This window comes from Rhincodon typus, chromosome 17 (assembly GCF_021869965.1).
Source record: "Rhincodon typus isolate 14 chromosome 17, sRhiTyp1.1, whole genome shotgun sequence".
NCBI classification, from domain to species: domain Eukaryota; kingdom Metazoa; phylum Chordata; class Chondrichthyes; order Orectolobiformes; family Rhincodontidae; genus Rhincodon; species Rhincodon typus.
Window position 1 is genome coordinate 16,423,948 of NC_063348.1, and position 22,808 is coordinate 16,446,755.

A 22,808-nucleotide genomic window follows, 5' to 3' on the forward strand; every position below is an offset into this window, starting at 1 on the left:
CAATGATTAGAAGTCTGACAAAGACGAGGGGAATACTCCACACTTCCCTGGATGGATGCAGCTCCAAAAACACTCAAGAAGATTGATACCATCCAGGACAAAGCAGTCCACTTGGTTGGCGCGACATCCATAAGCATCCACTCCCTCCACCAATGACGCTCAGTGACAGCCATGTGTACTGTCTACACGATGCACTGCAGAAATTCACCAAGATCCATAGACAAAACCTTCCAAACATACGGCCATTTCCATATAGAAGGACAAGGGCAGCAGATACAGGGGAACATCACAACCTGTAAGATCCCCTCCACCCCATTCACCACCCTGACTTGAAATTGTATTGCCATTCCTTCATGGTCGCTGGGTCAAAATCCTGGAATTCCCTCCCTTATGGTATTGTGGGTCAACCCACAGCAGGTGGACTGCAGTGGTTCAAGAGGGCAGCTCACCACCACCTTCTCAAGGGCAACTAGGGCAATAAATGCTGGCCAGCCAATGATGCCCACATCCCATCCCACAAATGAATATAAAACAAAAAATTTTCATGTAAAGCTGTTAAATGACCCAGTATTTCCCACATATTTGTATGTTTACTTGCTGAATCCTTTTTAGTATTTTGTTGAAGTGCATTTGTTTATTTCTTATATTTTTAATTGGTATTTTCTGCATCTCTTCATGCTTTGACTTTCTTTTCTCATGATACAAAATGGGAAGCTTATGAGTAATTTTAAGTTGCCTAAAGTGCTATGTGGGTAAAATGTCACGAAATCTACTTTGAGCAGGTTGGAGATCAGAAGGTTCCATTTTTTTAATACTTGAAGTAAACTGCATGTCCTTCTGTTTTGTTGACACTATTTCAGTCCACACGTCTTCCCAAAGTTTCTTGGACATATCAAAGGGAAGAAGTCTTTGCCACCTATATTTCACCCTTATTTTGGTGATGTCTTACTGTAGGATTGGACTTGATCTTGTAGTACTTTTATGCTAAAACAATAAGATGGTAATCTTGAAAATTTGGAATTAGTGGATTGCAGAACATTTGCAGTGATGGATATATGCCCAATCTGCAGACTAACACAGATGAGATAATTTAAGATATTGTTATATAGCCACGCAAAAACAATGTTAAAGCTTGATATGAGCAATGATAAATGTCAAACAGTTGACATAAGCATAATCGTGGGCATTATAGCTGCTATATGATGTAGTTGGGCAATATACTGCCATATTTCGTAAGGTGCATTATCTTCTGCTTCTGTTTTCAGGCCTTGCAGCTATCAGCTGGAGACCAGCTGCTGCAGGATGTACTGCACTCTCTATTGCAACTGTCTTAAGTAATGAAAGGGAAAAACCTGCATATTACTCACTTAATGCAGAACATAGAAGCTGGGTGTTGTACTACTACATCACATGACCACAGATATTGGTTCACTTCCATACGTTTGGGTTCCTTTCAGGCAGAATGCTGAGCTACTTCAAAATGTGCAGGGTAAAAATCATCCCTTATGATACTGTAAATAAACTCATGATAGAGCAATGGTTGACACCTGTGTTCTCTCTTTTTTTAGTGCCATCCAAGCGGCTGCATGGCGGATCTCTTAATTCAAATGTCTATTGTTATGGTGTTGAAACAATTGCTAAGCACGACCGTGGAATATGCTGTTCCGTAAGCTTAACTTCACCAGCAGTAATTTTTTTTTATCACACAAACCAAAATGTATTACATATAAGACAGCACATTGCTCAGATTGAGTCAGTTAAGTCATAGCATAATATACTTTTAAGCACTTCATTGTACAGCTATTAAACATCTGGTGCTCTTTGGGACCACTTAGACACAAGATTACATTGTGGCACCCTTGGTCACCAAAGGTTCACTGATTTGTTAGGTCATATTATACTGTATACAATCAACAGCATTCTGTACAAATTTAAACCATAAATGCTTCCCCTGGTTTGAATAACTCCTGCAAATTTCAACTAAAAAATTTAACTGAAAATATAATTAATCTAGTCAAAAAAATTGTAGCCTCTTATAAAGGGGAAAACCCTTTTGAATAGATAGATTGACATGAAGATTTTAAGGTGCCAAAAACAATATTCACAGTACTTGTTTTCTTGGCATAACAGGTACCATTTATTTCCAAAATAGTATCTTTGACATAGACACGTACTTCTGGTGCTGGCAACAGTATATGCGTGTAAAATATGCAGATACAACAGATCATGATAACAAGCAGGACATAATGCTAATTTGACACCAGTACTGCCATTGTAGACCTTCACATTTTACCTATCGCCCTTTAGATATTTTCTTAATCAACCTATTCAGAAATGTTATTATACGCCTCTCAAGCAGGTAGGATTTGAACAGAGGCCCCCCAGCACAGAGGTAAGGATATTACCACTGCACCATAAGGTGCTGTAGATATTTTCAAATCAATCTGTTCAGAGCTGGTATTACACACATCTGGAGCAGGTGGGACTTGAACTTGGGCCTCCTGATCCAGAGATTGGCACATTACCTGTGCCACAAGAGGCCCCATTCAACCTCCCTATATTAAGCTCACATATTAACATCATTTTAGCAGCAGGAAAGACCTCTTATCTAAGGGGATCATCAATTACATTTAGGCTAGTTGTTTAATTCCATTAGTTAAATCTGTGATTGTTGTGATATTCGGTTGTTTACAGAGTTGTCTAAAATTACTAGTCTACATGGAATATTGTGGCAAGTGTTGAAGTGTTAATGTAACAAGTTGTAAAGTGGGTGATTGGGTTAATTGACTAATTAATTGGTTGGGTAGACATAAAAATAGAGTAGTAGAGCCCTTGTGGCACAGTAGTAGTGTCGCTACCCCTAGACCAGCAGACCCAGCTTCAAGTCCCACCTGCTCCAGAGATGTGTAGTGATATCTCTGAACAGATTGATTAGGAAAAATAGGTTAAATAAAATGGTGCACTTTATTTTAATTTAATCCCCTCCCTCTCTTCGCACTCTCTCCTATTATTGTTGTTGTTACACTGTCCTGTTAGGTAGTGTTTATATCTTGTTAATTTAATGAGACATACGCATGATTTGGTGGCGCCTTAATGATAAAAAAATTAAATAAAGGGGAGGAGGTGGGACTTACTGAAAACAATACTGGAGATCACACCAGGTCAGACAGCATCCATGGAGAGAGAGCAAGCTAAAGTTTCGAGTCTAGATGACTGTTCCTCTATTTGGATGATTAAAATTTCTAATAGCATGAACATTACACCCTGGCTACTTTAATCTTACCCTTAAACAATAGCAGTGCTCTATCCATTATACACCAATATCTGAATGAAATCTGATTTCTAGGCAATAATGCTGTATGATATACATGTACTGTATTTAGAATTCATATTTTGATATTATATGTTAAGTCTTTACTTATTTAACTTAATTGTCAATGTTGTACTTTACAGAATCTTGAAAAGTAAGTGGAGGAAGAAATCGATGCTCTCAACAAAGAAAGTAGAGGACGTATCTGAACACTGGATCAAAAATTACAGTTTAAGTGAATTCAATTCTTACTCATTTTTCAATGAGTTTTTAGAAATGAGTAAGTCCATTACACTCAAATGTATTCCCTCTTTTACTGTACCAATATGCTCAACCTAAATGCTTATCATATTGTAATGTAACAGTAACTCACTCCAACTGTTATCTCCTAAAGTGCTTAAAATTCATTTCTACCATTTGCTTTTTTTGAAGCTTTTTAATGGCACTTTTTATATTTTGCAAATCTCCTGAACTTGTGCTCAATTATTATTTTTAATTGTTAGGAAATTTTATATAGCCCAAGAACTGGAAACTGGATATGCAGAATGACATCATTAGGTGGGATAAGAAATTTCCATTTTCCATCAGTAGTTTGAAGTAGAGCAATAAAGTTATCAGAGTGTTTGTGGTGTGTTGAACAGTATGCCAGGCTGTGGCTGGTAATTACTTCATATACAATGAATGCGTATTTGCAGAAAATGGACTTTGTAAATTATGCCCTACCTTCAAGATAAAGTCAATGAAGCATGACAATCCCATAGCACTTAGTTCAGAATTATTTAAAGGTAGTATGCATCTACCAGCTTTCTCCAATTGTGTATATTGCCTATAGTTTTCCTTAGTTAACACCATTTGGTACAAGGGAGGACTGCAGGCAAATGAAACTTTGCATCGAAACTCAGATTAGCAAGAGTGAATCACTAAGGTTGATGTGGGTTTGTGCGCCACTCTGATGCCCAGCCGTCATAGAAGTCTTGTGGTGAGTTCTGACGTGTTCCTGCTGTAGGGTAGTGTGATGAGTGTGTCGGGGCGTGTAGAATCTTTCTGATGCTGTTCCTGTAGGCATCTCCTGACCCAGTTCTTTGGATATCCATTATCCTTGAACACCGCTGCGGGGGGCCCAGGATGGACGTGTCGTCTGGGGAGTGGGAGGGGGAGTTGGGGTGGTTCGCGACTGGGAGGTGCAGTTGTTCGTTGCGAGCCGAGCGTAGGTGTTCCAGCTCGTCCCTGCCTCCCTAACCTGTTCTTCCTCCCACCTATCCCCTCCTCCCACCTCAAGCCGCACCTCCATCTCCTACCGACCAACCTCATCCCGCCCCCTTGACCTGTCCGTCCTCCCTGGACTGACCTATCCCCTTCCTAACTCCCTACCTACACTCACCTTTCATGGCTCCATCCCCGCCTCTTCGACCTGTTTGTTTCCTCTCCACCTATCCTCTCCTCTATCCCTCTTCTATCCGCCTCCCACTCTCTCCCTATTTATTTCAAAACCCCCTTCCCCTCCCCCTTTTCTGATGAAGGGTCTAGGCCCGAAACGTCAGCCTCTCTGCTCCTATGATGCTGCTTGGCCTGCTGTGTTCATCCAGCCCTGCACCTTGTTGTCTCGGATTCTCCAGCATCTGCAGTTCCTACTATCTCTGATTCAGTGGTGAGATGATTTGGGTTAGGTTGGGGAATGGAGGCGTGGAAGTGGGATGCAGTAAATGACAGAGGGTGGGATGAGGAATGTGGAGGAGAAAAGTGGGATGGGCCTGGTGTCCAGGATGTGGTAGGGACAAATTAGTCAAGATAAAAATGTAACAGCTACAGGGCAATGTCAGTACTATCCAAAAATGTATCCATCTCAGGATGGTCAGGCAGAAAATTTACAGAGCTTGGAGTTCACTGACATCATTTCAGTCACTCCCCATGAATGATTTTAAATAATGTCCTTTGAAAAAGAAAGAACAGCTGTGGCTGCAGGTTCAGCCATGTCTCAGGGTGATAAGCATAATACTGAACCCTAACATGAACATTTAAAAAAGAATGATCAAAAAAGACAACAAATGGAATCTTCCCAGCCCCTGAATAACAAGGACCACAGTGAGAAAGTTGAGAAAATCACATAGATAACCAATGAGGAGTTTCTCAATATTGAATGCAAACATTTTCCAACCAAGTGTTGAATGGCAATATGAGATTCTTGCTAGTGTGAAATGAAAAGCCTATTTGTGTGTATTAACACATATTCAAGTCCAAGATGGAAGTGGAAGAGCAGGGTTGTATCCAAATGCCTGGCCCAGAGCTCATCTGCTTTCTTTATTTCTCTGTACTTTTTCTCCCTTTTCTTCCCCCTTCTTTGGAGGTCTTTTCTGCATCTATGGTAAGGCGAGAGCGGGCCTCCTTAGCATGTGAGTAGCAGTGGCAGGAGTTGTCTCCTGGGGGAGAGTGAGCTCAGCATGGAGGAGAGATGGTGAGTGTTAACTAACGAAGAGAAGATGGTGATACTTCTGCTGGCAGAATGGAGAAACTTGCTGATCTTAGCACGACAGAAATGTGGAGGTTGTTTTTGGGAGTAGTTGCTACAAGTATTGGATAGGTTTGTCCCACTGAGGCAAGGAAAGGATAGTAAGGTGAAGGAACCTTGGATGACAAGACATGTAGAACACCTAGTCAAGAGGAAGAAGGAAGCTTACTTAAGGTTGAGGAAGCAAGGATCGGACAGGGCTCTAGAAGTCTACGAGGTAGCCAGGAAGGAACTGAAGAATGGACTTAGGAGAGCTACAAGGGGTTATGAGAAATCCTTGGCGGGTAGGATCAAGGAAAAACCCAAGGCATTCTATGCTTATGTAAGGAACAAGAGGATGGCCAGAGTGAGGGTAGGGCCAATCAGGGATAGTGGAGGGAACTTGTGCGTGGAGTCAGAGGAGGTAGGGGAAGTCCTTAATGAATACTTTGCTTCAGCATTCACCAGTGAGAAGGACCTTGACGTTTGTAAGGATAGCATGAAACAGGCAGATATGCTCGAACAGGTTGATGTTAAGAAGGAGGATGTGCTAGAAGTTTTGAAAAACATGAGAATAGACAAGTCCCCTGGGCCAGACGGGATATACCCAAGGTTACTACGGGAAGCGAGGGAAGAGTTTGCTGCCTCTTTGGCAATGATCTTTGCATCCTCACTGTCCACTGGAGTAGTACCAGAAGATTGGACGGTGGCAAATGTCATTCCCTTGTTCAAGAAAAATAATAGGGATAATCCTGGAAATTACAGACTGGTCAGTCTTAAGTCTGTGGTGGGCAAATTATTGGAGAGGATTCTGAAAGATAGTATTTATGATTATTTGAAAAAGCACAGTTTGATTTGAAATAGTCAGCATGGCTTTGTGTGGGGCAGGTCATGCCTCACAAGCCTTATTGAATTTTTTGAGGATGTGACAAAACACATTGATGAAGGTAGAGCAGAGGATGTGGTGTATATGGATTTTAGCAAGGCATTTGATTTAATACCTTATCAAATGGTAGGCTCATTCAGAAAGTAAGGAGGCATGGGATTCAGGGAAATTTGGCTGTCTGGATACAAAACTGGCTGTTCAGCAGAAGACAGAGGGTGGTAGTGGATGGAAAGTATTCAGTCTGGACCTTGGTGACGAGTGGTGTTCTGCAGGGATCTGTTCTGGGACCTCTGCTGTTTGTATCTTTACAAAGTGACTTGGATGAGGAAGAGGAAGGGTGGGTTAGTTAAGTTTGCCAACGACACGAAGGTTGGTGGAGTTGTGGACAGCGTGGAGGGCTGTTGTAGGTTGCAATGAGACATTGACAGGATGCAGAACTGGGCAAAGAAGTGGCAGATGGAATTCAACCCAGAAAAGTGTGAAGTGATTAATTTGGAAGGTCGAATTTGAATGCATAATACAGGGTTAATGGCAGGATTCTCAGCAGTGTGGAGGAACAGGGGAATCTTGGGGTCCACGTCCATAGATCCCTCAAAGTTGCTACCCAAGCTGATACGGTTGTAAAGAAGGCGTATGGCGTGTTGGCTTTCATTGGCAGGGGAATTGAGTTTAAGAGCCGTGAGGTTATGCTGCAGCTCTACAAAACTCTGGTTAGACCACACTTGGAATATTGTGTTCAGTTCTGGTCACCTCATTATAGGAAAGATGTGGAAGCTTTAGAGAGGGTGCAAAGGAGATTTACCAGGATGCTGCCTGGACTGGAGGGCAGGTCTTATGAGGAAAGGTTGAGAGAGCTAGGGCTTTTTTCATTGGAGCGAAGAAGGATGAGAGATGACTTGATGGAGATATACAAGATGATGAGAGACATAGGTAGAGTGGATAGTCAGAGACCAGGGCAGAAATGACTATTATGAGGGCGCATAATTTTAAGGTGATTGGATGAAGGTATAGGGGCGATGTCAGAGGTAGGTTCTTTACACAGAGAGTGGTGGGCATGTGGAATGCGCTGCCAGCAGTGTTAGTGGAGTCAGATACTTTAGAGACTTTTAAGCGACTCTTGGATAGGCACATGGAGGATAGTAAAATGTAGCGTATGCAGGGTGGATTGATCTTAGCAGGATAATAGATCGGCACAACATCATGGGCCGAAGGGCCTGTACTGTGTTATACTATTCTGTGTTCTATGTTCTTCTTGCTACAGTGCTGTGTGTTCCTCCAGATGCCTGAGAGTGCACTGACCTGGGTGGCAACCTTGGATGTGGTTAGCATAGTCTGCTGTTGTGGCCTCCCCTGTTGTTGTTGAGGGGAGATAAAGTCCCACCTGTGCATCACCCCATCCTGTAGGATCTCCAAGTTCCTGCCTTCAAATTAAAGCATTAAATTTCCCTTGTCTGCCATGTCCAGAGCAAATGTCAGGAAATATGCAGGGCAGCTCAGTACTAACAGTTTTTATTTGTCTGGGTGCTCAATAGCCTGGTAAAGATGGCACACAGCAGCACCAGGAATGTCAGTCAACTCTGGAATATCCTGGCAGTGATGAGTTGTTCCAGGAATACCATGGTTATCTAGGGCCAGAATCTGGTGTGGGTGTCACAAGGGGTGGGTTAATTAGTATGGGATCGATAGTTAATGAAGTGCATTTGTAAGATACGGTGAGAAAATACACTAGAATTTACAGCAACAAATCTTCCTAAAAACTTGATGCAATTGACACTTAGCCAATAAGACTTAACATTCTGACCGTAGTGACTGGAAATCATCTATGTGTTTGGCCACAAAGATTATGCATTCATTAACACAAAGTCAAAGTCAGTGTGGTAACAAAGATGAATTCCTATCAGATTCCAAGACCCAACTACTGCATTAAATCAATTGAACATGCATGATTCATTATCAAAATTGACTTGTAAAGGGAAATAGCAAGTTCCATTGAATTTTGGCTTCAGAACACAAGGTTCAAATTTTTAATTCAGAAGAACCCAGAGTTTAGTTCCGAAGATGAAACTATTTCTCCTCTCAGGGAAATCAAATCAGTTCATGTGAACCAGACATCTCATCAGAAGTGACTTCTGGTCTGTACAGCTTCCATGTTAGGAGATTTTTGGATAGAAATCTGCAAGTTTTTAGAATTAACAAAGATTAAGCCTTCAGACTTGTGAAAGATTCATGCCTGCAGAGTTAGAAAAAAAAATCATAAAATTGTTTCCACAGTTCAAAAAAACAAAACTGGGGAAAGTCAATGAAGTAAAGACTTATAAAACTGAGATATGAGTGATACTTTTCTGGGATTAAGTTGCTTTAATGGATGATGTTTGGAAACAGATAGAAATACCCAACACAAGAGTTTCAAACAGTCTATGTTTGTTTATTTTCTTTTGGGGGGAGAAGTTCTCCAGTTCTGAAGAAGGGTAACTAGACCTGAAACATTAACTCTGACTTCTCTGCACAGATGCTGCCAGACTGGCTGAGATCGTCCGCAATTTTTGTTTTTGTTTCTGATTTCCAGCATCCACAATTCTTTCAGCATCCGAGAAGGAAAAATCAGAGTTAACGTTTTGGGTCCGGTGACCCTGTTCTGAGGAATGGTCACCGGACCCAAAACATTAACGCTGTTTTTTCCTTCACAGATGCTGCCAGACCTGCTGAGCTTTTCCAGCAACTTTGTTTTTGTTCCTGATTTACAGCATCCGCAGTTCTTTCGGTTTTTATCCACAGTTCTTTTGTTTGTATTACCAGAATAGCTCATGAATTTAAAATTAGTTCAATAAATCTTGGACTTAAAAAGAAATATTGTAGGTAATGCTGATCATGAAAATGGCAATCATGGATTGTTAAAAAGAATCGATATCTCTAGAGCGCTTTAGAGAAGAAAATCTGAATCCTGGTACTGAAGATGATTCTACCAGACTCGAAATGTTAACTCTGCTTCTTTGTCCACAGACGCCAGCCCTGCTGAGTTTCTCCAGCATTCTCTGTGTTTGATTCAAAATTCCAGCATCTGCAATATTTTGCTTTTATTAGAGAAGGAAATCTATCATCCTTATTTCGTCTGGCCTATATTTCACTCTACATCTGCAGCAAAATGGTTGTCTCTTAACTGTCCTCTGAACTGGCCTAGCAGGCTACTCAATAATTCAGGAAGATAGTCACCATCACCTTCTCATGGACAGTAAATGCTGGCTTGCTTGTGGCATCCCATGCATGAATTACTAAAAATGTTATAGATGTTCTAAAATGGTTAAGGAAAGATACAGTTTTGCACTAAAGAATAGACTGTCCTGAAGAAAAATTAACTTCTAACATTAATTAACTGTACACGAAATGATGGTGGTGATACTCACTGCTTCCCTCACTTACTCACCCCTTCCACTGGTTCTGAATTATGCCTTTCACTTAGCCCTTCCAGATGTGGCATATAGATGGGTGCTTCTTTTCTGAATAGCAATTAAGTTCAACACAAGGATCTTTAGGTTCGTTTGTTAGCAGCAACCTCAAAGATAGCAGTGGACTAGACTTTGAAGGGTCATTGGACCAGAAACGTTAATTCTGCCTTCTATCCACAGATGCTGACTGATCTGCTGAGTTTTTCCAGCAATTTCTGTTTTTGTTTCTGATTGCCAACATCCACGGTTCTTTCAGTTTTATGTTTTGGGTACCTGGGTTTGAATGAATTTGAAATGAATAAAAATCTGGAATTAACAGTTTAATGATGACTATTGCTTGAGGGGAAAATAACAATCTCGTTTTAGGGAAGTAAACTGCCACCCTCACTAGGTTTGGCCTCCATGTGACTTCAGACTCATAGCAATGTGGTCGACCCTTAACAACCCTCTGAGCAATTAGGGATTGGTATTAAGTTCTGGGCTAGCCAATGATGCCTACAACCTGTGAATTAATAAAAACAGAAAGCTTCCAACAGTGATCATCGGCATTGTCATTTATACATAGCTGTGATAACTTTTATAATCAATCTCTTTTCTTTTTCAGCAATTCAGTATGGTTTTACCACAATATTTGTTGCAGCATTCCCCTTGGCTCCATTACTTGCATTTTTAAATAACATATTTGAAATTCGTTTGGATGCCAAAAAGATGGTTTGGCTTCTCAGGCGACCGATACCGCGAAAAGCAAAAGATATCGGTAAGATTTAACCAATGCCATTTATTTAGTTATGTGGTACTCAGTGTGTACTTTATGTGTAATTTTGACAAATCAGAGTTTGATCTATATTAGGTGAGATCTCAGAAAGTTTTAATGTGCTGCCTTAAAAATTATTAATGCACAATTTGCTCGATACTTGGTGCCACCCATGCCGTGGCCCAGGTGGTGCTTGCTTGCACTGTAATTTTTGATACAAATTTATTTCTTTGTCATTGGGAAATAAGTATTGCATTGGTTGAACCACATAGAAGGAAAGTGGTTTGGGGGGATTATGCGTTCATATTGCAGCAAGTATAATTTTCTGGCCATTTAAGTTTAGAAAAATGTTGGATACGATGGGTGCAATTGAATGTCACCCCATCCCTCATCCCCATTCCCAGTGATGAGTTGGGGTGGGTTGCAGTTGATCATGCAGGATGGTGTAGGATGGAAATCCCGTTACCTTCCCTGAATCATTCCACTCTGATTATGGTAGGGCCAAGAAGACTTGAATACCAGGTAATGTCCACTGAAGGAAATTGGTCCAAACACGGACAAAAGGGTTGAACTCATCAGATAAAATGAGAGTGATGATTCTTGACATCGAGGAAGTATTTGACTGAGTATGGCATTAAAGTGACATCAATAGGAATCAGGAGAAATATTCTCCACCTGTTGGCATCATACTAGCATCAAGGAAGATGATTGTGTTTGTCGGAGGTCCATCATATCAGTCCCAGAACATCACTACAGGAGCTCCTGGGGGTAATGTTCTAGCCCACTATTTTCCTTCCATAATAAGGTCAGAAGTGGGGTTGTTTGCTGATGATTATACCATGTTCAGCACAACTCATGTCTTCTCAGATACTGAAACATTCACTTCACACAAGTGCTAGACAATGACAATCTCCAACAAGGAAGAATCTAACCATCACCTTTTGACATTCAATGAATTAACATTACTCAATATTGCTGGGGAAGTCGATGGTCTCGTGGTATTATTGCTCAACTAATAATCTAGAGAACCAGGTAATGTTCTGGAGACCAGGATTCAAATCCTGCCATGGTGGGATGATGGAATTTGAATTCAATAAAGAATCTGGAATAAAGAGTCTAACAACGATCATGAAACCATTGTCAATTGTCAAGAAAAACCCATCAGGTTCACTAATGTCTTTCAGGGAAGGAAATCTGCCATCCTTACCTGGTCTGGCCTACATGTGACTCCAGATCCACTGCAATGTGTTTGACTATTAACTGCCCTCTGGGAAATTATGGGTGGGCAATAAGAGCTGGCTGACCCAGTGATGCCCACATCCCATGCATGAATTTAAAAAAAAGTTAATCATCCTGGGGTTACCACTGACCATAATGGACCAGCCATATAAATACAGTGGCTATAAGAACAGGTAAGAGATTGGTAATTCTACAGCAAGTAACTCACCTCTCGACCAACATTTCCCCTAATTTTCCCTGCCTCTGCATGAGCTTCGGCGCCACATGGCTGCACGGCTTAGACAAAATGTTGCTCCTGACTCCTCAATACCTGTCTATCATCTACAAAAGTAGAAGTCAGGAGCATGATGGAATATTCTCCACTTGCCTGTATGAGTGCAGCTGTAACAATACTCGAGAAGCTTAGGACATGGTAGACTGGTTGATCAACACCCCAATCAAGATTTTAAGCATTCACTCCCTTCAATGATGCACAGTGTGTATCATCTTCAAGATGCACTACAGTAACTCACCATGGTTTCGTCAACAGCACTTTCCAAACCCACAAGCTTTACCAGCTAGAAGGATAAGAGCAGCAGATACATGTGGACATGACACCTGCAAGTTTTTCTCCAAGTCACATATCATCCTGACTTAGAACTGTGTCACCATTCCTTCACTGACGCTGGGTCAAAATTCTGGAGTTCACTCACTAAAAGCACCATTGGTGTTCCTACATCACTCAGGTAGCAACAGTTCAAGGAGGCAGCTCCTCACCACCTTCTCAAACAGAATTAGGAATGGGCGATAAATGCTAGCCTAGTCAGTGATGTTCACATTCTATGAAAAAAGTACCAAATTGTGGCAGACGGTGAGATCAACAAGTCAAATAGCAAATTTTGAGTTCAATGGCAAATTATGGCCCAGGAAGGAGAGTCTGTTCTTGGCAGGCACTCAGTGCCTGATCAAACAATACAGCATTTGGAAGATGAGATCTCACTGAGAGCCAACCCCATATCTTTCATAGACTCATAGAATAATGCAGCACTGAAGAGGCCCTTCTGCTCATTGAGACTGCACCAACAAAAAGTCATACTAGATCTATACTAGTTCCTCTTTCCAGCACTTGGCCATAACCATGAATGCTATGACACTTCAAGTGCTCACCCAAGTATTTTTTTAAAAGGGTGTGAGGTTTTTTTGCCTCACCTACCTTCCTAGGCAGTGCATTCCAGATTCCCACCACCGTGTGAGTGAAAAAATACTTTTTCTCAATACTTATACTTTTTCTTCTGCCTTTCACCTTAAAATTATGCCCCCTTGCAATTGATCCTTCAACTAAGTAGAACAGCTGCTTCCAAAGTACATCACCTCACACTAATTAGGGTTAAATGCCACTGAATGATCCATCTATATCATCTTGTCACCCAAGACGTTCTGCCGCACTGTCAATTTTCCAGCCAATCTTTGTGTCATCTGAAAAATTACTTATCATCCTGCCCACATTTTCTTTGATATAACAAGCAGAAGCACTGATCTCTGTCATATGCCACTTGACCATGGCCTCCAGTCACACAAACAGCCTTCTACCGCCACCGTCTATCTCCTACCACTAAATTGATTTATATCCAACTTGCAAGGTACCTTGATCCCATCTGCTTTTACCTTCTTTATTAGTTTCCTGTATGGGATCTTGTCAAACGCTTTGCTAAAATCCATATAAACTGCATCAACAACACTATCCTCATTGACACACCTGATCATTTCCTCAAAGAATTGAATCAAAGTTGTTAGGTATGGCCTCCCTCTGACAAAGTTATGCTGATTATCCCTGAGATAACAAGGTGTAGAGCTGGATGAACACAGCAGGCCAAGCAGCATCAGAGGAGCAGGAAGGTTGACGTTTCAGGCCTAGACCCTTCTTCAGAAATGGGGGAGGGGAAGGGGGTTCTGAAATAAATAGGGAGAGAGGGGGAGGCGGATAGAAGGTGGATAGAGGAGAAGATAGGTGGAGAGGAGACAGACAGGTCAAAAAGGCAGGGATGGAGCCAGTAAAGGTGGTTGTAGGTGGGGAGGTAGGGAGGAGATAGATCAGTTCAGGGAGGACGGACAGGTCAAGGGGGTGGGATGAGGTTAGTAGGTAGGAGATGGGGGTGCGGCTTGAGGTGGGAGGAGGGGATAGGTGGGAGGAAGGACAGGTTAGGGAGGCGGGGACAATCTGGGCTGGTGGCTGCAGGGTTCCCAAGCGGAATATAAGGTGCTGTTCCTGCAACCTTCGGGTGGCATTGTTGCGGCATTGCAGGAGACCCAGGATGGACATGTCGTCTGAGGAATGGGAGGGGGAGTTGAAATGGTTCGCGACTGGGAGGTGCAGTTGTTTAGTGCGAACCGAGCGTAGGTGTTCTGCAAAGTGGTCCCCAAACCTCCGCTTGGTTTCCCCAATGTAGAGGAGGCCACAACGGGAACAGCGGATACAGTATACCACATTAGCAGATGTGCAGGTGAACATCTGCTTGATGTGGAAAGTCTTCTTGGGGCCTGGGATGGGGGTGAGGGGGGAGATGTAGGGGCAGGTGTAGCACTTCCTGCGGTTGCAGGGAAAAGTGCCGGGTGTGGTGGGGCTGGAGGGGAGTGTGGAGCGGACAACGGAGTCCCGAAGAGAGTGGTCCCTCCGGAAAGCTGATAAGGGTGGGGAGGGAAAAAATCTTTGGTGGTGGGGTCGGATTGCAGATGGCGGAATTGTCGGAGGATGATGCGTTGGATCCGGAGGTTGGTGGGGTGGTACATGAGGACGAGGGGGATTCTGTTTTGGTTGTTATTGCGGGGAGGGGGTGTGAGGGATGAGATGCGGGAGACACGGTTGAGGGCGTTCTCGACCACTGAGCGGGGGGCAGTTGCGGTCCTTGAAAAACAAGCACATCTGAGATGTACAGGAGTGAAATGCCTCATCCTGGGAGGACATGCGGCAGAGGCGAAGGAATTGGGAATAGGGGATGGCATTTTTGCAGGAAGGTGGGTGGGAGGAGGCGTGTTCTAGATAGCTGTGGGAGTTGGTGGGCTTGAAATGGATATTCGTTTCCAGGTGGTTGCCAGAGATGGAAACAGAGAGGTCCGGGAAGGAGAGAGAGGTATCAGAGATGGTCCAGGTGAACTTAAGGTTGGGGTGGAAGGTGTTGGTGAAGTGGATGAACTGTTCGAGCTCTTCGTGAGAGCACGAGGCAGCACCTCGATCCCATCTTGATCCCATCTGCTTTTACCTTCTTTATTAGTTTCCAGTGTGGGATCTTGTCAAAGGCTTTGCTAAAATCCATATAAACTGCATCAACAACACTATCCTCGTTGACACACCTGATCATTTCCTCAAAGAATTGAATCAAAGTTGTTAGGCATGGCCTCCCTCTGACAAAGTTATGCTGATTATCCCTGACCTAACTTTCCATCTCCAAGTAGAGATTTATTCTATTCTTCAGAAATTTCCCCATTAATTTCCGTACCACTAATATGAGACTCACTGGTCTATAATTCTCTGACTTCCCCCATCCCAACCATCCTCATCCTGCCTCTCCTGTGACACCTTATTGGAACCCCCATTCTGCCATCACTTACTGTTCTCCAGGATTGCCAATAATTAACCCTGATGAAGGCCCAAGGGAAAGATCAGCAGCAACCACAGCTCTGACCATTACTGGGACTCCTCAGAGGCATAATTTTTACCCTTCTTGGGGAATCCCTGCAATTAAGTGTCACTCGTGAGGTGGAAGCCTTAGTGGCAGGCTTCCTAATGCTTATTAGGCAATTTATTTTCTTGGAACTCTGAGGTAAGGGATGGTGTATGCCACCAGTTTTGTCACCCACTGCCTCTGGACCTCTGTCATTCCCACTAAATTCTGCCTAATGTATTCATTGCCTGATTCTCCTCTCTGCCCTCAAACAATGCTTTCTACCCAGCCACCAATTAGAAAAGTGCACTGTATTCTCTAATAAAGTAAAGCTTACCTAGCTTTATACAGTGGCAGCCATTTTCTATGATTCATGTTACAAGTGTGAGCGTCCTGCTGCTCTTATTGTTTAAGCATAGGTTCTGTCTTTCAAAGGCAAGTCTGATGTTCAAGCACCCAATTTTACTTGGCCCAGCTAAGTTTCTAATCAAAGTGCAGAATTTCAAATTTCCTGGTCTAGATCTAAGCTACTTATGCAAAGGGCTAAGTTTAACTCTCACAGCCTGCCAGAAACCTAATGGCTAGGTAGTTAAAACCAGTTATTCACATACATGCTATTCAACTCCCATTATTTAAACAGCTTCACTTAGCAGAAGTATTCCCACCTGAAATTGATTGGCTGTTTTTTTAAATGATCAGTGGTTAATAGATTAAAAAAAACGAATGATTTGATGATGGGAAAAAATATTCAGTTGTGTGTAAGAGCACTGCTGAATATACAGAAAAAGGAGAAAAAATATACACAGTTAAATGTATGGTAATGATGACAGCTAAGTGAAGGGCCAGTAGAAGTGTAAAGCAGAAAAATACAGATACTAGAAATCGGCTAAGTATTCAAAAGTTTTCTGTTTTAATTTTCGAAGAAGTCAAGACAAGTAGAATTTCTTTAACTTCATGGTCAGGTAACTTGTCAACACTTTAAATGATCTTTTTGGAACTATGCTTCCAGCATAGATCGTCGCCAGTCATGAGTGCATATCTGGTATTAATGTATGTGTGGATTTAGATGGAAAAGCATGGAGCTGGAGTTCTCAAAATATCAAAATGCCCTCTCAATGAGTATGAGTGTATGCCAGGAGCATGTTTTACAAAATTATTCCTTTGGGGTTCCAGCGCCAACATGCATGATCACTAGAGCAAGTTCCTACGGGCATGTGATACCAATTGAACAATAAGTTAAATGAAGGAGATAGGAAAAATTAAGGTAGACACCTGGAAAAAAATTACTCAAACATTTTGAATTTTCATGTTGTGGCAATTGGAAAATTATGGATGACAGATATCTCTGTGTCTCTGTTCCAGGAATATGGCTGGACATTCTGGAAACAATTGGTGTTCTTGCTATTATTGGAAATGGGTTGGTAATTTCCATCACATCAGATTTCATCCCTCGACAAGTGTACAAGTACCGTTATGGTTACTGTGCAGATCAAAAAAAAAACAACACTGAGTGAGTACATGATGTGGATTAAAGAGGTACAAAATATACAGTACAATCAGTGTTTTGGTGCAATTTGACAAACCACAAGGAGATTCAGCTACAGATTATGATTGTTTATTCATCCATATGCATGACAATCCAACCTTGAGCAATCTAAAACAGTATTGTGAAAAGCCACAAGTGTTCATTCCTAATATATGCACATACATTTACTCAACTCTAATTTTGTCAACTTAAAATCACATGTTAAATGAATGTCCCAGCATAAGTTATTTAGTTCCTATGGCACATTCATCAGAAATTGTTCTTATCATCAAAGAGTTCTCATAACTCAGAGCAGCCTAGACTGCCTCCTTATTTCTATCATCCATTCCTAGTTTGACACGTTGCCCTAGGCTCATTTCTCTCTCTGTCTAGAGTATATTTGCTTATTTTCTGTTCTGCTCATTTCTGCTCACATCTTATTTTTTTCTAACTGAAAATGTTTTATTCTTTCAGTCCACCTTTATGGTCCCTTGCCAGTAACTTGAAATTGTTTTAAAATCTTGGGCAGAATTTTACAACCCCACCAGGGTCCACAACATTCCCTGGTTGGTCTTCCTATCCCCAACCTACCTATAACTTTACGTTGTTGTGCAGGACTAGGGCAGCTCGGCTTCCCTCACTAAAATTGAATTTCTTAGGTAGCTGAAAATTGGCTGGAGGGCTCAGGAAGGGGAGGAATCTCAGCAGCTCACCCTGTTCAGTGCTTAAAATGGAGATGGTAGGAACATTCCTACAATGGGTTCCTTTGCATTTTGTGCAATTACTAACCCCAACATCTGCCTCTGTAGAAGCTCTCTTCTCCACTCTGATCTCTCCATTAGGATCTCCTCCTTGGTCTCCCCACCTCTCGTCACCAGTGTAAGGCCCCCTGCACTTACCACTTAAGATCCATGGACTTAGAATTTGTGAACAGTTGTAGTACCACACCTGACCACAGTTGCCACTGGTGATGTTGGGACAGTACGGCTGCAGACCAATCTGACTGTCTTGAAGATCCATAATGTTTCTTCAAACCTTAAATGGCTGTGGGCAGTGGGTGTATACCCCTGATTTTTTTTTAGGTGGCAGGACTAAAAACACCACCATCTCTAAAATTCCTATCCATTGTCCTATTCTGCTGAATTACATAAGCATCCAAATATCAAGCCACATGTATCATTTGATGGCTTCATTCTTAAGCTTTCAAGGGAACTTACCTAAAAACCAGGGACTGAAGATTTTTGTGTGTCACATTCTGCCTGTTTATAATTTCCTAGTAGGCAGGCTATCAAATGTGACTTTCCTAAAAAGGTAATTGCGTGATGTAAACTGAGATTTATACATAGTCTGAACATCATTTATTGCAAACTTGGGTTCTTGGATTCTGGGTTAGAGTGATATGTGTTTTTGTGTGATGAAGTTTATAATTAACTTGTGAGCATTTCTGTAGCCAAAGATTTCTTTTAAAACAGTTTTTGACACGTAGCTTTAGAATTAGAGTCATAGAGATGCACAGCACAGAAACAGACCCTTTGATCCAACAAGGGTCAATGCAGATCAGATACTCTAAATTAATCTGGTCCCATTTGCGAACATTTGGCCCAAATCCTTCCAATCCCTTCTTATTCATTTATCCATCCACACGCCTTTTAAATGTTGCAATTTTACCACCCTCCAGCACCTCCTCTGGCAGTTCATTCCATACATGCACCACACTCGGCATGAAAACATTGCCCACTCACCTTAAACCTATGCCCTCTAGTTTTGGACTCCTGCCCTGGGGAAAAGACCTTGTCTATTTTCTCTATCTATGCACCTCATGATTTTATAAACCTTTATAGGTCACCCCTCAGCCTCCAATGCTCCAGGGAAAATAGTCCCAACCTATTTGGTTTCTCCCTATAGCTCAAACCCTCCAACCCTGGCAACATCTTTGTAAATCGTTCCTGAACCCATTCAACATCCTTTCTATATCAGGGAGACCAGAATTGAATGCATTATTCCAAAAGTGGCCTAACCAATGGCCTGTAAAACTTTGACATAATCCCCAACTCCTATACTGAATGCACTGACCAATAAAGACAAGCATACCAAACACCTTCTTCACTAACATGTCTACCTGCAACTCCATTTTCAAGGAACCTGCACTCCAAGATCTGTTTGTTCAGCAACACTCCCCAGGACCTTACCATTAAGCGTATAAGTCCTGCCCTGATTTGCTCTACCAAAATGCAGCACCACATGTTTATCTAAATTTAAACTCTATCTGCCAGTCCTCGGCCCATAGGCCCATCTAATCAGAGTCCTGTTGTTCTCTAAGGTAATGTTCACTAATGGGTTCTTTGTGGATATTGGTAGAGTTTTTTTATGGTAGACAAGATAACAAGCTCTAGTTTAGAAGGTCAGGAGAAGGTTTTTGTTTTTAACATTTAAGAGAAACACTCCTAGCTTAGAGTTTTTTTTTGTCTTTGAGGTTTGAGCAGTCCTGTGAAGCCCTTGGACTAAGATAGCTGTATAGACCAATATTCCTGAGAAGGGAATGATGTAGTGAAACTAGATTACCTTAAAATGATGAGTTAGTGTTAGTTTAGACTAGATACGCCGAGACAAAACCCTGAAGAGATTACTTAAAGCTGTGTATGTTTAAGCTCAGGTGAATAATAGCACCAGGAAGGGTCCAATTTGAGTTCATGTTTGCTAAATTCACAAATGACTTAAATCTACCAAGGTGTTAGAAACAGGTGTGAGTACTGCATGAGGGGCGAATTGAAAATCTTTGAGTTTGTGCTATAAGTAGATAGTTTGGTTTATTCTATTTTATTTTGTTTCTTTTAATGGACTTCTGTTTAATTGTTAAAGCCAAATCCGCAGCATTGCATACTTACATTTCAGCGAGAAACCATTTGTTAAAACCGAAACAAATCAAAATGTGAACTATCGTGCTATGTTGCAGTCTGGGATCTGACTTATCTAGTAATAACATCATCTGCAATCGTAACAATAGGCAAAGAGAAACACGTCTCCGAGAGAATGCTACCAATTTACTATTCTTACCTACAATTTCACTAGATTTTACCTTGATACCAGATTGATGTTTTGTTTCAATTAACTTGACATACCTCATTGGGGTAGTCTGCTGGAAATCAAGTTTTGCTTTTCCCAAAGTCCTCATTTTACCTGCCTTTTTAGACCCAAGTTAATAGAAAGCACAGACTATGTTTCTGAACTAAGCAAGAATTACTATTTATTAAACAGTCAAATCTTTGAAAGACAAACCTTTAGTCAAATTATTTATCTGCTGAGACACTAGGTGTGGAAGAGGGGCTACATGATGACAGTGGTAGTGCAGCTGAGTGTACCACTTTCCCGTTTCCCTTCCCAGCACTGGCAAGTTTCATAAGGGAAGGGTGGAATCAGCACTAAGAAAGTGCCTAATTCCTAATTAAGATAGCTAAAGAATTCAATCAGAGGTCATTGAGACTTTGGTGAAGTGCTTGACTACATGTTTGGTCACAGACAGACTAGGTGCATGAAAGTGGCAAACAATAGCGAGGCATTCATGGCCACCGCAAGATTTTGGGGGGTGCATAAAAAGGGAGCACAGTTCATTTATTTCCTTAGCTATTAGCATGTGGGTGTTACTGGATATGTACAAGTTATGAGCATAACGTTCTGTATTTTCTCATGTAATGCAAGTGGTCATCACCCTTCTGGTATCCGAGGGATAAAGCTTCCAGGCATAATTGGGAACATGGTCTTCAATTCACATTGAGCATTGAATGCATTTCCATTGAAGATGCAACCTGCACTCTTACTGCCAATGAAGGATGTACAAATGTCCTAAGGTTTCACTGACCCAGTGCAATGATCCTTGTTTTCCTTCATAATCTCATCCTTACTTTTCTTGTTTCTTTCATCCTTTGGCAGCTTTCCATCTCATGAGACAATGTTTCTTTTCCTTGTTGGTCAACTCCATATTAAACATTGTAATTGGTGTCTTCTATGTTGTGTTAATAATTTGCAGCAAAATTGGAATATCCTCTCCAGGGTGCATGCCTGATCAAAATTTATGGACTCACTGCCATATCCAAACACCAGGTCACCCTTCTCAGTCTAGGGAGGCTGACGTTTCGGGCCTAGACCCTATGATGCTGCTTGGCCTGCTGAGTTCATCCAGCTCTACACCTTGTTATCTCAGATTTTCCAGCATCTGCAGTTCCTACTATCTCTCACCCTTCTCAGTCTCCTTGGTTGGATACAAAGAAATGTAATTGATTCAAGAGTTGGATGGAAAAGTAATGTATTTAGACATCAGTCCATTTTTGGGCTCCATTCCAAATATTTTGTCAGGATTTACTCCCTTAGACTTTAAGTCTCCAAGGTATCCTGAAAACAATGAAGCTGCTACTTTATAAAATGAAAGCTAATATAGTTGGAGTTGTCAGTGAGTGGTGAGTACATTGTGAATGGTTGGAGGTGCAACAGTTACCAGTGACCTACTCTGTTCTTCCCGATGTGATGCTTCTATGTAATGCTTCCCTTGTGGCCTTCGATGAGACAGAAGCCACCCACTTGCTTGTTTCTGCTTGCAGATGAGAAGCAGACGGCAGTCATTCTTATCATCAAGGTGCCAAGTAAACATCTCTAAGAGCTCCATTATCACACCCTACTTCACAGTCCCTCAGACAAGCCCAGCAGGGTAACAATGATGATGATGCCTTATTAGAATGGCATCTCATTCATTTTTCATGTGGCTGTCTCTGTCTTTGGTTGGTGCTGTGGATGGCCAAAGGGGTCAAAGCTGGAGCACAACTGGATTCTGCTCTAAATATCTCTTGCTGTTAGTGCCACCCACTGGTCAAGGCTACATAATATGTCCTGCATTCTCTGAACATCAGTGACCAGTTCCTGCATGTATTCTGAGTGCTGCTGCATATGGCTGTCTGTGTCCTGTTTGGCAATTCTCTCACTGAGAGAACAACTTTTTTCAAAGCCCTGAGCAATGTTAGCACAAATGAGTTGAATGGAATCCTCAGCCCATGACCCTGCACTGCCTCAGGGTACTATGTCATGTGGGTACACATCAGTTACTGCAGGTCTAAGTAAATCCTCTTTTCATGTGAGCCCTAAAACTCAGTTGAGCAAGGCTGTTTCTGTCCTTTGAGATCTGAAGGAGCCTACCCAGAACTGTTGCTATCACCTTGTTCTTAGCCAGTGCTACTCTATCTATATGTTTGCAAGATAAGCTAGTGATAGGTGCACATGTAAGATGTGTTGTTTGTTCTGAGGTATGTACAGGGCATTGGTGAGACTACACCTAAAGTGTTGAACACATTTACGGTCTAAAGAGTGATACTCTTGCATTGGAAGCACTTCATAGCAGAATCACTGAGCAATGCTGAGATATTCCAGTGCAGCAGAGTCTTTGGAATGCAGTTGGATGGACATGAGTGAAGGTACCTTCTTAATCTCCAACTTACAGTTTCTTCACCACCAGGGATGCTCACCTTCCATGCCCAAAATAACAC

At 41.8% G+C, this 22,808-nt stretch overlaps 1 protein-coding gene across 1 annotated transcript in view; it reads left to right on the plus strand.

Annotated features, from left to right (window-relative positions):
- The window catches only part of LOC125485268 (anoctamin-9-like), a 191,555-nt gene that overhangs the window by 148,693 nt on the left and 20,054 nt on the right, over positions 1 to 22,808 (plus strand). The window contains exons 15-18 of the mRNA XM_048607302.1: positions 1,569 to 1,666; positions 3,454 to 3,590; positions 10,729 to 10,881; positions 17,118 to 17,265. Coding sequence (XP_048463259.1) covers positions 1,569 to 1,666; positions 3,454 to 3,590; positions 10,729 to 10,881; positions 17,118 to 17,265 — 536 coding nt within the window. The remainder of the gene's footprint in view (positions 1 to 1,568; positions 1,667 to 3,453; positions 3,591 to 10,728; positions 10,882 to 17,117; positions 17,266 to 22,808) is intronic.